This window comes from Xyrauchen texanus, chromosome 35 (genome assembly GCF_025860055.1).
Source record: "Xyrauchen texanus isolate HMW12.3.18 chromosome 35, RBS_HiC_50CHRs, whole genome shotgun sequence".
Classification (NCBI taxonomy): Eukaryota; Metazoa; Chordata; class Actinopteri; order Cypriniformes; family Catostomidae; genus Xyrauchen; species Xyrauchen texanus.
Window position 1 is genome coordinate 36,982,491 of NC_068310.1, and position 12,616 is coordinate 36,995,106.

The window sequence follows — 12,616 nt, forward strand, 5'->3', positions numbered from 1 at the left end:
AGCAAGTTGCTATGCGGTTGCTAGGGTGTTCTGGATGGTCGCCCACTGAAGAGTCCACCCCTAAAGTCTCTGATATTCTGATATGCTTGACTGAGCAAACACTGCTTATGACTATCACTTAGTGTTAGTTTCGCTCTTATGATTAGTAAGCTAATAATGCCACTAACTATGCTGTTACGATAAAACTTGCCATCAAAGACCCCCAAAATACGACAGAAACCACAGTGATGAAGAAAGCCAATGCAAATCTTGCCATTCACACACACACACACACACACACACACACACACACACGTGTGTGCAATAACTGTCAGTCGGCCAAATCAAACCTGCACATGAACATGGGGGCTCAATGTAGACCTGATCATGTGACAACAGTGTTGGGTTCAAGCGTTCACGTGGAGCTGCTTTAATTGCGCGCACACACACACAAACGTTCACTCCGCGAGATGTACGCCACCTCACAAATCAATGACTTCAGTGTGTGTGTAGCTGTTGATGTTTTGAGAACCTCTTGACCGCCATGAAAACTTGAAACTTGAATTCCTCTCCAAAAATGGGAGATATAGGAGCGTTTAACTGGCTTAAATCATCCTTTTGAGGTGGCACTACTTTTCTCCTGACGTAATGCCGGTGTATGGAATTTGCTCTTGCTGTTTTATGTTGGTTATGATGTCACAATGGTCTCATGCTAACACATTGAATTTGCAAGTGTGAAAGTATGTCCATGCATACATGACACAATGCATAATGGAACATCTTTTGAAGCATGCATATATATATGGCACAGAGGCCAATTGTGGTCCGATTAATGCGTTACAATCACTTATATAGGCTTCAGTATGGACATGCAACATTTCAAATAAGTGTCAAACTTTTAAAGTGCATATAAACATACTGCATGCATAACCTAGAACATTCTCTATACCAACATATATGCACTTTATAGACTAAAATATGCCGTTGCTGTCACCGGCATGCATGGCAGGGGTCAAACTGTCAGCCTGTCACTAGAGTTCTCGTTGCCTAGCAAAAGTGGAACACTCCCAGGATAGTTACATTGGTGACAGTTGCTAGACAGGAGCAGGTGCTTAGCAACAAAGACATCAGGTGATATCGCCTGCTGCTCATGAACTGACGCCTAAACCACATACCGACACAATCTGGATGAGGTGTGTGTGTGTGTGTGTGTGTGTGTGTGTGTGTACGTTTCACTCAATAGACACAGACAGCAGCACTTCTGTGACCCTAGCTGACCTGAAAGCATCACATGATGTAAAGAAACACACACATGCTTTTAAGAAACGTGCTTATGAGTTTCTCCCACTGAACTGTTTCAGATCTCCTCCCTCTGTTGTGACTTCTGTCCTGAATAAAACATTGACCCGGTTTACCCACCGCTGCAAAAATAACACGGTGTCTTCTGATTGGACGACTGGCCTCCAGCTCTGTTTCAGTGCAAGGATAATTCTGCTGTTCTCCGATCAGTAAATAAATCGACCTCATGTTGTTCTAATCTCACGCAATGCAACTTTCGTTAGTGGAACAGAAAAGGAGATGTTGGGCAGAATGTTCACGCCGGTCTTTTCCGTATACTCTCTCAACTTCGGGCACTTTGACGTCCCGGTGACGTCCTAAAACGGACCTTTTTTTTTAAACTGAATGTTTTGCAACTGGCCCAAAAGTGTGTGTGTATGTGTGTGTGTGTGTGTGTTGGTGGCGGGGGGTGTTCGCTGTCCTTTTCTGCATATCGCGGTGCCGTTTTGTGGTTCATTCTACATAGGGCAGTTTCGTGGCCAACCCACCGGCTTGCTCGGTTCTCCCGATGGCCAGTCCGTCCCTGTTCGGCCCCAAAGTGAGTCGGCCCACCGGGAAAATGCCCGGTATGCCAGAATACCAGTCCAGCCCTGATCAGCATCATTTCCAGCATTGAGCTCTATTAAACACAATACAGAATTTGTGATGTGCTTTATTTATTTTTTTACAAAAGTCACAAATTTGCTGTGATGATGCACATTAACTGTATTTGTAAGAAGTTTAAAATAAATAAATAAATAAAATAAATTATTGAATGTAAAAAATGTCTTCCACAGCACTAAAAGTGCCCAGAGTTGATGGATCAACCACATATTTTCATATAAAGCATTAAGAAATGTTGCCCCAGATTGGACGCAGGTGATGCCGAATGCCTTGTGAGAAATGAGCAATGACGGAGGGAAAGGTTTTCAGAGAATAACAACTGAAATTTCGGTTCGGTACAAGATATTGTATGAATTCAGACGACTTTGATATATTGCACATGGGCATCCTTTAAATATCTCCTTTTGTGTTCCATGGATTAATGCTATTTATACAGGTTTGGAACAACATGAAGGTGAATCATTTTTTTATTTTTTATTTTTTTGGAGTGAACTATTCCTTTAAAGGTTTCTCTCTCTCTTCTCAGACATCACAGCGCTCAGATGAACCTATATACCCGTGCACGCTTTCATGCAAGTGTTCCTGCAGGCTAAAGAAAAAAAAGAGTTTCTCTCTTCTGCTCTCCGAGCGGCCGGTGCTGATAGTGTTGGCAGGCAGAGCAGGGAGGTTTTGGATGCAGAGCAGGGTTCGCCTGAAATGAAGAGAGCTTTGGGTTTTCAACAAGAAGCCACAGCGGAGATGAGTCTCCTCAAAAGAGAAGATGAAAGCAGGAAAAACAGAACGAGAGAGAGAGAGAGAGAGAGAGAGAGAGAGAGAGAGAGAGAACTCCAAGCTCCAACTGCGACACATTGTGTGACAGAGAAACAGCACCATTAAACTGTTCATTCAGGATGCGAACAGGTCATGACATCATTTCCTCGCTGGCAGGGTCAGGATGTGGGCCGATGGTTGAACGAGCCAGAGAGAGAGAGAGAGAGAGAGAGAGAGAGAGAGAGAGAAATGGTGGACAATAAAATGAGCAATGAAATCCTATTTCAATTGAAAGTTTCATATATTATAAATACCATGGTACATTTTTGTAAGGGACAGACACCTATCGTCTCTTGATTTGTGTCCCTTCATACTTGCAATAAGACACACATCTCTCTCTCTCTCTCACTCTGCAGGTAGCTGCTGTCTCTCTCTCCCGCACAGCTGTCAGACTGCAGAGTTTAAATCTGCCTGGCAGCTGCAGAAAGCACCCAGTTGTGTGTGTGTCTGTGCCACAGCTGTGTGTGTGTGTGTGTGTGAAGTCAAACACTTCTTTGTCATCTTCAGAAAATAGATACAATCAGCCGACACACTCACCTAGACATGGTAATCTCACTACAGTGATACATGAGAGAGAGAGAGAGAGAGAGAGAGAGAGAGAGAGAGAGAGAGGTGGGTATGCAAGTGTTATGCATATTATTATTATGTTGATAACTGGAATAAAACAAAAGGGGTCACACCACCACTGGATGGATAGAGAGAGAGAGAGAGAGAGAGAGAGAGATGTACATTACAGTCACTGTTTGTGATGTCATTGACTGTCATGAAAAAAATGTATTTCCACATTGTAAGTGAGCAGTCCCACGCGAATCCCAGCTGCCTCCATGTCTGAGACCGTCAACCCACGCATCTTATCACGCGGCTTGTTGAGCGCGTTACCACGGAAACATAGCGTGTGTAGAGGCTTCACGCCATCCACGCTCAACTCACCACGCGCCCCACCGAGAATGAACCACATTATAGCGACCACGAGGAGGTTACCCCATGTGACTCTACCCTCCCTAGCAACCGGGCCAATTTGGTTGCTTAGGAGACCTGACTAGAGTCACTCAGCACGCCCTGGATTCAACCTCACGACTCCAAGTGTGGTAGTCAGCATCTTTACCACTGAGCTACCCACCCGCTTGACGCTGGCTATCACCCCTGGAGTCGACTCCAGCCAGGTCTCCTAAGCAACCAAATTGGCCCGGTTGCTAGGGAGGGTAGAGTCACATGGGGTAACCTCCTCGTGGTCATGATTAGTGGTCTCTCTCAATGGGGCGTGTGGTGAGTTGTGTGTGGATCGTGGAGAGTAGCATGAGCCTCCACATGCTGTGAGTCTCCGCGGTGTCATGCACAACGAGTCACGTGACGTCTCAGGAGGCAACTGAGAAAAGCAAGAATGTTTCAAGTTCACACACCAAAATGGAACGATCCGAAACATTTCATATCATAAATATGTTAGCTGGGAAATGATGCAAATCTATTCAGAAATACAGAACAGCAGGTCAACAACGTACACAAGAACCGCACAAACTCAAACCTTTTACACCAACGGGACAGAGACAACGGTACACATGGCCATAAAAATAAATGACAAGCACTCCATTTTTCACCCCTTCTCAGTTTATTTTCAGGTGCATTAAAATATTCAGATGACATCCTTTAATTAGCCCAACTCTACAGTTCAGCCAGCTGACATAGTGCCACATCTACTTTGCATGTCCATAAAATGCAAATTAAGCTGATCTGCATTCACATATTCTAGTGGGTAGCAACACTAAAAGGGTCAAAGGTCACAGAGTCTAAAAATCAAACGCAAACCCCGACAATGCACGAGAGCAAATGGATGCGGAGAGCTACAACTAGGAGCAAATCAAATAAAATACAAAAACAAACATTAAATCATGTTGCAAAGACAAACGCACACTCACAGAGATGAATCTGGAACGCACTACACCGACGGCGGTGTGCGAAATCACTCTGTAAGGGTGAATCGCTTGATAACTTTAAGCCCAAAAATCAAAAAAGAAAATTTGTTTTTAATTGCGGATATAAAATATATACTTTTGTACCATTACCATACAGTAACACGAAAAAAAATAATATAAAAAAAAAAAAAAAAAAGAAAATGTAAATATATCTATTTTTTTAATTGTAAAAACTTTTGCAAAGCATGACATTATTTTTTGCACTGCCTTAAATTTATGCTGATTTTAATAAATAAATATAAATAATCTTTGTATTAAAGTAATTGTCATAAAAATGCAAAAAAAAAAAAAAATTAATCTTGATGGTACAAACACTTTTAATAGTCTTCATTAATGCAAAATACGATGTTGATTTTGGGGTGAAATAGGACCCTGACTTGTTTTGGAAAGATTCCCCATTAAAGTGTGCATTTGCCTTTTCACTTGGATTCTTGATGCAAGACAGAAAACATGCAACCCCAAACCCCAAAGATCAGAGGTTCTGCATGAGAGGGTTTCCTCCACTAAATAACTAAAGCTGGAGGCCACAGACAACATTACGAGATTACATGTAGCTTATTTATATCTGGATGACTCAATATTATAATGCACACTGTTGTTAAAGACCGTTAAAAGATTTCATCATCAACCTCAGCAAAACAAATGTGTTAAAAGTAAACAGAGCTTGGAAAAATGGCCTGCGTTCCTGGTATCCACTGATATGCAATTTCATTTTAATTCATGCATATTTTTTATTTTCGATATCTCACATCTATTTAGGAAGTTGCAGGGCAAATAAAACTAAATGATCATTGTCTGCACAGGCGTTCAGCTTTCAAACTACAACATGGTAAAACTCACAGGGGGTTTCAAAGGCCACTATTTTTTGTTTAAAACCTGATTCTAAATTTCATCCTAGCAAAAAGCGTTCGACTAACATTCAAAATCCTCCACGACTCACGTCGCTTCTTACATACAAGCTTGTCATTTTCTATTCTTTATTTTATTACATTTTTTAAAGTGATCGCCTTAAGAGTGCAAAACGAAACGAATCCTGTGCAACAGATCTACGGCTAAAAACACGAGCAGAACGCGTTACTTTTTTCCCCAATTTCGGAACGCCCAATTCCCAATGCGCTCAAAGTCCTCGTGGTGGCGTGGGGACTCGCCTCAATCCCGGTGGCTGAGGACGAATCTCGGTTGCCTCCGCGTCTGAGACCGTCAACCCGCGCATCTCATCACGCGGCTTGTTGAGCGCGTTACCACGGAGATATAGCGTGTGTGGAGGCTTCACGTTATTCTCCGCGACATCCTCGCACAACTCGCCACACGCCCCACCGAGAATGAACCACATTATAGCAACCACGAGGAGGTTACCCCATGTGACTCTACCCTCCTTAGCAACCCGCGCATCTTATCACGTGGCTTGTTGAGCGCGTTACCGTGGAGACGTAGCGCGTGTGGAGGCTTCACGTTATTCTCCGCGACATCCTCGCACAACTCACCGCGCACCCCACCGAGAATGAACCACATTATAGCGACCACGAGGAGGTTACCCCATGTGACTCTACCCTCCCTAGCAACCCGCGCATCTTATCACATGGCTTGTTGAGCGCGTTACCGTGGAGACGTAGCGCGTGTGGAGGCTTCATGTTATTCTCCGCGACATCCTCGCACAACTCACCGCGCACCCCACCGAGAATGAACCACATTATAGCGACCACGAGGAGGTTGCCCCATGTGACTCTACCCTCCCTAGCAACCCGTGCATCTTATCACGTGGCTTGTTGAGTGCGTTACCGTGGAGACGTAGCGCGTGTGGAGGCTTCACGTTATTCTCCGCAACATCCTCGCACAACTCACCGCGCACCCCACCGAGAATGAACCACATTATAGCGACCACGAGGAGGTTACCCCATGTGACTCTACCCTCCCTAGCAACCCGCGCATCTTATCACGTGGCTTGTTGAGCGCGTTACCGTGGAGACGTTGCGCGTGTGGAGGCTTCACGTTATTCTCCGCGACATCCTCGCACAACTCACCGCGCACCCCACCGAGAATGAACCACATTATAGCGACCACGAGGAGGTTACCCCATGTGACTCTACCCTCCCTAGCAACCCGCGCATCTTATCACGTGGCTTGTTGAGCGCGTTACCGTGGAGACGTAGCGCGTGTGGAGGCTTCACTTTAATCTCCGCGACATCCTCGCACAACTCACCGCGCACCCCACCGAGAATGAACCACATTATAGCAACCACGAGGAGGTTACCCCATGTGACTCTACCCTCCCTAGCAACCCGCGCATCTTATCACGTGGCTTGTTGAGCGCGTTACCGTGGAGACGTTGCGCGTGTGGAGGCTTCACGTTATTCTCCGCGACATCCTCGCACAACTCACCGCGCACCCCACCGAGAATGAACCACATTATAGTGACCACGAGGAGGTTACCCCATGTGACTCTACCCTCCCTAGCAATCCGTGCATCTTATCACGTTGCTTGTTGAGCACGTTGCCATGGAGACATAGCGCGTGTGGAGGCTTCACGCCATCCACGCTCAACTCACCACGCGCCCCACCGAGAATGAACCACATTATAGTGACCACGACGAGGTTACCCCATGTGACTCTACCCTCCCTAGCAACCCGCGCATCTTATCACGTGGCTTGTTGAGCGTTACCGTGGAGACGTAGAGCGTGTGGAGGCTTCACGTTATTCTCCGCGACATCCTCGCACAACTCGCCACGTGTCTCACCGAGAGCGAGAACCACGTTATAGCGACCACGAGGAGGTTACCCCATGTGACTCTACCCTCCCTAGCAACCGGGCCAATTTGGTTGCTAAGGAGGCCAGGCTGGAGTCACTCAGCACACCCTGGATTAAAACTCGCGAATCCAGTTGTGATAGACAGCGTCAATACTCGCTGAGATACCCAGAATTTCAATGTGAATTGTTCGTTTAACATATGCACACTTTTGCATTCAATTCAATATTAAAATGTACACAATAATGCTTTTATGACGCATTACCAACGAAAGTTTTGTTTTGCTCATTCGCGAAACACAAGAAGAATGAATATATGTGCAAATCGTTTGGAAAACCACTGTTGTGTTGAACGCGCGGATTTATGCAAGAATGTTTTTACGAACTGTTAAAGTTGGAGTAAGTGATTCCTGAGAAAGACTCAACTGCCAAACAAACACACCCCTTCCTTCAGTGCTCCTTTAGAAGCTCCGCCCACAAATTCATGCACGCGCAATAGTGTTGTGTGGATCGGTGTATATTTTCGCATTTACAGAGCCAATGCAGTGTACAAACACCCGAACGGACATCTAGCGGACCGTGAAATGATTTACCCCACCTTTAACATCGAAATTAGTTGTGCTCGTTCGTGAAATACAAACGGAAATAATTTCTTCGCGAATTGTTCGTAAAACCATTCTAGCGTAAACTGTCGCACTGAATTGAACGTGTCAATTTACAAAAACGTTTCATTCTGGTCGTGCTTAACGAGGCCTATAACGTACATTTATACGTTCATTGTAAACAAAATGCAACTTCAAGAGAAAAATAATAATAACAACAACAACAACATTAATGCAACATACTAAGACATTAGAACACATTATAAACGAGGACGAGGGACCAGTAGTGGCCATGCTCTGTGACGGATCAGGAACTCAAGAGATCTGACTGACGCTTAGACACACACACACACACACACACACACACACACACACACACACACACACACACACACACACACACACACACACACACACACACACACCCATCTGCCGTGTGTGTTTGTATGACAATAGAAAGTCTTGCTCCTGAAGAGTCAGCGTGACCACAGCTGCACACCCCTGATGGGCGACGGCGCGCTCCTGACACCCGGGTGGGGGGGTCAGGGGGTGGGTAGGTGGATTTTTGGATGGAGCACAGTCTCATAGAAGATCTCCTCCACATTGTGCACACACAAACATGAATATTTGTATTCTGTCTGTGGTCTAAAATGAATTTCTGGAACTTTACACCCCAAATCCCCCAAAAAAGAAGAACTTATATTTTGCATAAAGTAAATGTACCCTGTTTTAGGACAATGAAGAGATTTTGCACTGTGACATTTTGCACTATTTCATGGCATAAAAGACATTTTCACCCCTAATTCTCATTACAGTAATAATTTAATAAATAAATGAATATATATATAATTCAATTAATATGATTACATATATTATTTATATATCATGGATGTGTTTGGTGCATTGTATTTATGCTGATTGATAAGTTTAAAAATATTGTTTTTAAGTATTTTTCATAAGACTATTTTGAGAATCACCAATAATGATAATAATAAAAATGTCAAAAATATCCGAATGTATAACAGTATTGAGAATTTGGTGCAAAAAATGTGCTTTATTATCATGAAAAATATCGTCACAATATCTCACTTTTTATACGTATTTATGCCAAAAAAAAAATTTGTATTTCATTTTTTGGGGCGGGGTGAAATATGAACCAGACGATGTTTTCGGGAGATGCACCTATAAATGACCGAGACGCTTCGCTGATGCTTGTCTGGAGTACAGACGCCGCACCTTAATAAGACACCGACTGTCTGCGCACGTGTGTTTGTGTGTAATGACTGTCTGGTTTTGCGTCTGTGTGTCTGGGTTAGCTCATGAATATGCAGGTGTGATGTGAAAGCATATACATATTCATTTCAATCTGCATATTTCACCCTCTGACCTTTGACCCCGGGTCTACCCCCATCCCATAATGCCCCTCTCGTCCACACCCCCGATCCATCCATCCATGGTTCTCTCATCTTGTTGTGTGTGTGTGTGTGTGTGTGTGTGTGTGTATTTTATTGTTGCAGTACTATTTATGTCCTCTAGGGGTGTTTGTGCACGTCTTAATGACTTTTTGGATGGTTGAGATGTCATACTGCGTTTTCGGCTCCTAGCGGATTGTTTGAGTTTAATTGTGTCTCTCGAGGAGTTTCTAGATGGTTGCGTAGTTGTACGCAGGGGGTCAGGACCTCCAGTGGTTTTTGTTGCGTTGCGGAAGCGTCATGCGGTAAGCTTCTGGATGGTTCTGTTGTAGTAAGCGGTGGTCAGCGCCTCGAGGGGGCTCCAGTGGTGCGCGTGGAGCTCGATGACCTCCATCAGCAGCGAACGGGTCAGCTTGGACTCGGACGGACACAACATCTTATCCCGAACGGCGGCCAGAAGCTCCGTCATCATCTCAGGAAGCTGCTCCTCCAAGAGACGGCCAGTACTCTGGAGCTACGAAAGGAACGACATGAAAATCAACGGGGAGAGAGAGAAATCCAGACTTCGAGGTGAAGATAGAAATAGAAATGGTCAAACACTTTCTGCCTTTGCAGCCCTCAAGTTTACCCACAAGGCTTGACCGTTTAAAGACATCAAAGGGGGAAACTATCCCATACTAAGTTACTTCCATCTATATGTTCAATTCTGGCTAATGTCCTGAGCGATGGTTTGTGGTTAAGACCATTAAATGCTTATTGTCTGGCCATTGTGGAGACCAAAAGAGGGGAGGGAGGAGTCAGCACTTTCTAGGAGGATATAAGTTGTTTCAAGCGAGGAGGACATACTTAGACTAAAGTAAAGGTCAGAGGTCAACTCCACAGGGGGGGCAGAGAAACAGATGCTAGTCTGAGTGAGAAAGAGACACACTGGACTGAAGCAGTCAGATGTCCAGACTTTCTGTCTCGTAGTGATCTGGTTTGCGGGCAGATGGGACGTCATATTCTCTCTGGCTGGAGCCGTACAGAAGCTCTGATGGAGATGTGTGTGTGTGTGTGTGTGTGTGTGTGTGTGTGTGTGTGTGTGTGTGTATATCGACAGCCACTATGCAATGAATATGTACCTCCATAGAACAGCAGAGAACAGCGTCCTCCTTCACCTCAGGGGACTCCAGGAGCTAACACATACAGAAAGAGAGAAAGCACAGGTTACGTGTCTCATCCACACTAGAACAGCGTCGCAAAAAAACGCAAAACTATTCAGTCATCATTTACTCATCCTCATGCCATTCCAAACCATAGACTGTAAAAAAAGATGGGCGACGCCCCTTCGCTCTTTTCCATTGGTGAGAACTGAAGCCGCCAGTGTCCCGATATGGCGCTGACATCTTGGGACTTGAGTCTGCGCAGTTGCGATTTCGGGACCAGACCTGCGCAGTAGTGAGCAGGAAGTAAAGCCGCGAAATCAAGGCCCCGCCCTCACTCTCGCTGAATCAATTGCAAGCACACGCCTGCACTTCTGACTTATGATGGTGTGAAATAATTAATTATAGAAATTTAGATATTAAATTTAAAGCTCCAATCTCCTCAGTCCTCCGAAGATCCCGATAAAAAGTCAGTTGGTGCTTCAGTGACTACTTCGCTCAGAGAACCTGTCAATCACAGCTGTCAATCATGATGTCACAGCACCGCTTTTATAGCATCAAATAACTAAAAACAAACTTATTTTGAAAACAAACACTTGAAATGACATCAACGTGATAGAAACGACAGTAAATGACAGAAACTATCTTTGGAAAAAAGATATGTGAAGTGTAATTTAATTGTTTAGTTGGTCTCACGTCCCGTTGAATAACATGGGGAGGCGGGGCTTATGACCTATACTAGGACCAGCCACCGGGGGGCGATCGAGACGTTTTGGCTTCACTTTTGAGGGCTTGTGCGGCACACTTGATTGAGACACGCAAGACTTTTCTTTCTTAGGACACAAAATGTGAATTTGTAAAGAATATAGTGGCTGATCCTTTTCATATAATGGAAGTGAATGGGGACTGGGATGCCAAGCTACAAAATGACAAAATAAAAGCCCCACACAAGTATCAAAATAGTAGTCTGATATACTGATATTCTTCCTCTCGGCTAAAGCTCTGAAATGGTCTGCAAAGTACACAAATGGTGCATTGATGCCATTTGACCTAAAGCGATTGCTTTCTATGTGTCTCGTGACCAAACATAGACATCAAAGGTGCCATATTAGGATATTAGGGGGAAAAAGGGGGGAAGTCTTGGAATATAGCGCACTAGGTTCTGCCCTATTCCAACAAGCTTTCAGCACTCAAACAGAGCTGAATAAAATGCCGAATGTCAAACGGGTAAATGCATAAATCACAATTAAGGCGTTAAATGGTTTTAGTTAATTGCATGCGTTAAAAGTGTTCATTTGGACCAAGTGTGCCGCACAAGTGGAGCCAAAACGTCTCGATCGCCCCCCCCGGTGACTGGTCCTAGTATAGGTCATAAACCCCGCCTCCCCATGTTATTCAACGGGACGCGAGACCAACTAACCAATTAAATTACACTTCACATATCTTTTTTCCAAAGATAGTTTCTGTCATTTACTGTCGTTTCTATCACGTTGATGTCATTTCAAGTGTTTGTTTTCAAAATAAGTTTGTTTTTAGTTATTTGATGCTATAAAAACGGTGCTGTGACATCATGATTGACAGCTGTGATTGACAGGTTCTCTGAGCGAAGTAGTCACTGAAGCACCAACTGACTTTTTTTCGGGATCTTCGGAGGACTGAGGAGACTGGAGCTTTAAATGTAATATCTAAATTTCTATAATTAATTATTTCAATTATTTTTTGCGATCGATTCAGCGAGAGTGAGGGTGGGGCCTTGATTTCGCGGCTTTACTTCCTGCTCACTACTGCGCAGGTCTGGTCCCGAAATCGCAACTGCGCAGACTAAAGTCCCAAGATGTCAGCGCCATATCAGGACACTGGCGGCTTCAGTTCTCACCAATGGAAAAGAGCGAAGGGGCATCGGCCATCTTTTTTTACAGTCTATGGTTTGGACAGCTCAGCTACTTTTATAATATTTTATGGTGCTTTTTTTGTCATTTTGGAGCTTGACAGCCTCAGTCACCATTCACTTACATTA

At 44.4% G+C, this 12,616-nt stretch overlaps 1 protein-coding gene across 1 annotated transcript in view; it reads right to left on the bottom strand.

Moving 5' to 3' along the window:
- Positions 1-4,322: 4,322 nt before the first annotated feature.
- The window catches only part of LOC127629029 (CBP80/20-dependent translation initiation factor-like), a 68,923-nt gene continuing 60,629 nt past the window's right edge, over positions 4,323-12,616 (bottom strand). Inside the window, exons 12-13 of the mRNA XM_052106040.1 lie at positions 10,579-10,632; positions 4,323-9,971 (exon numbers count right to left, since the gene is read on the bottom strand). Of these exons, the coding sequence (XP_051962000.1) occupies positions 9,756-9,971; positions 10,579-10,632 (270 nt within the window). The 3' untranslated portion in view covers positions 4,323-9,755. The remainder of the gene's footprint in view (positions 9,972-10,578; positions 10,633-12,616) is intronic.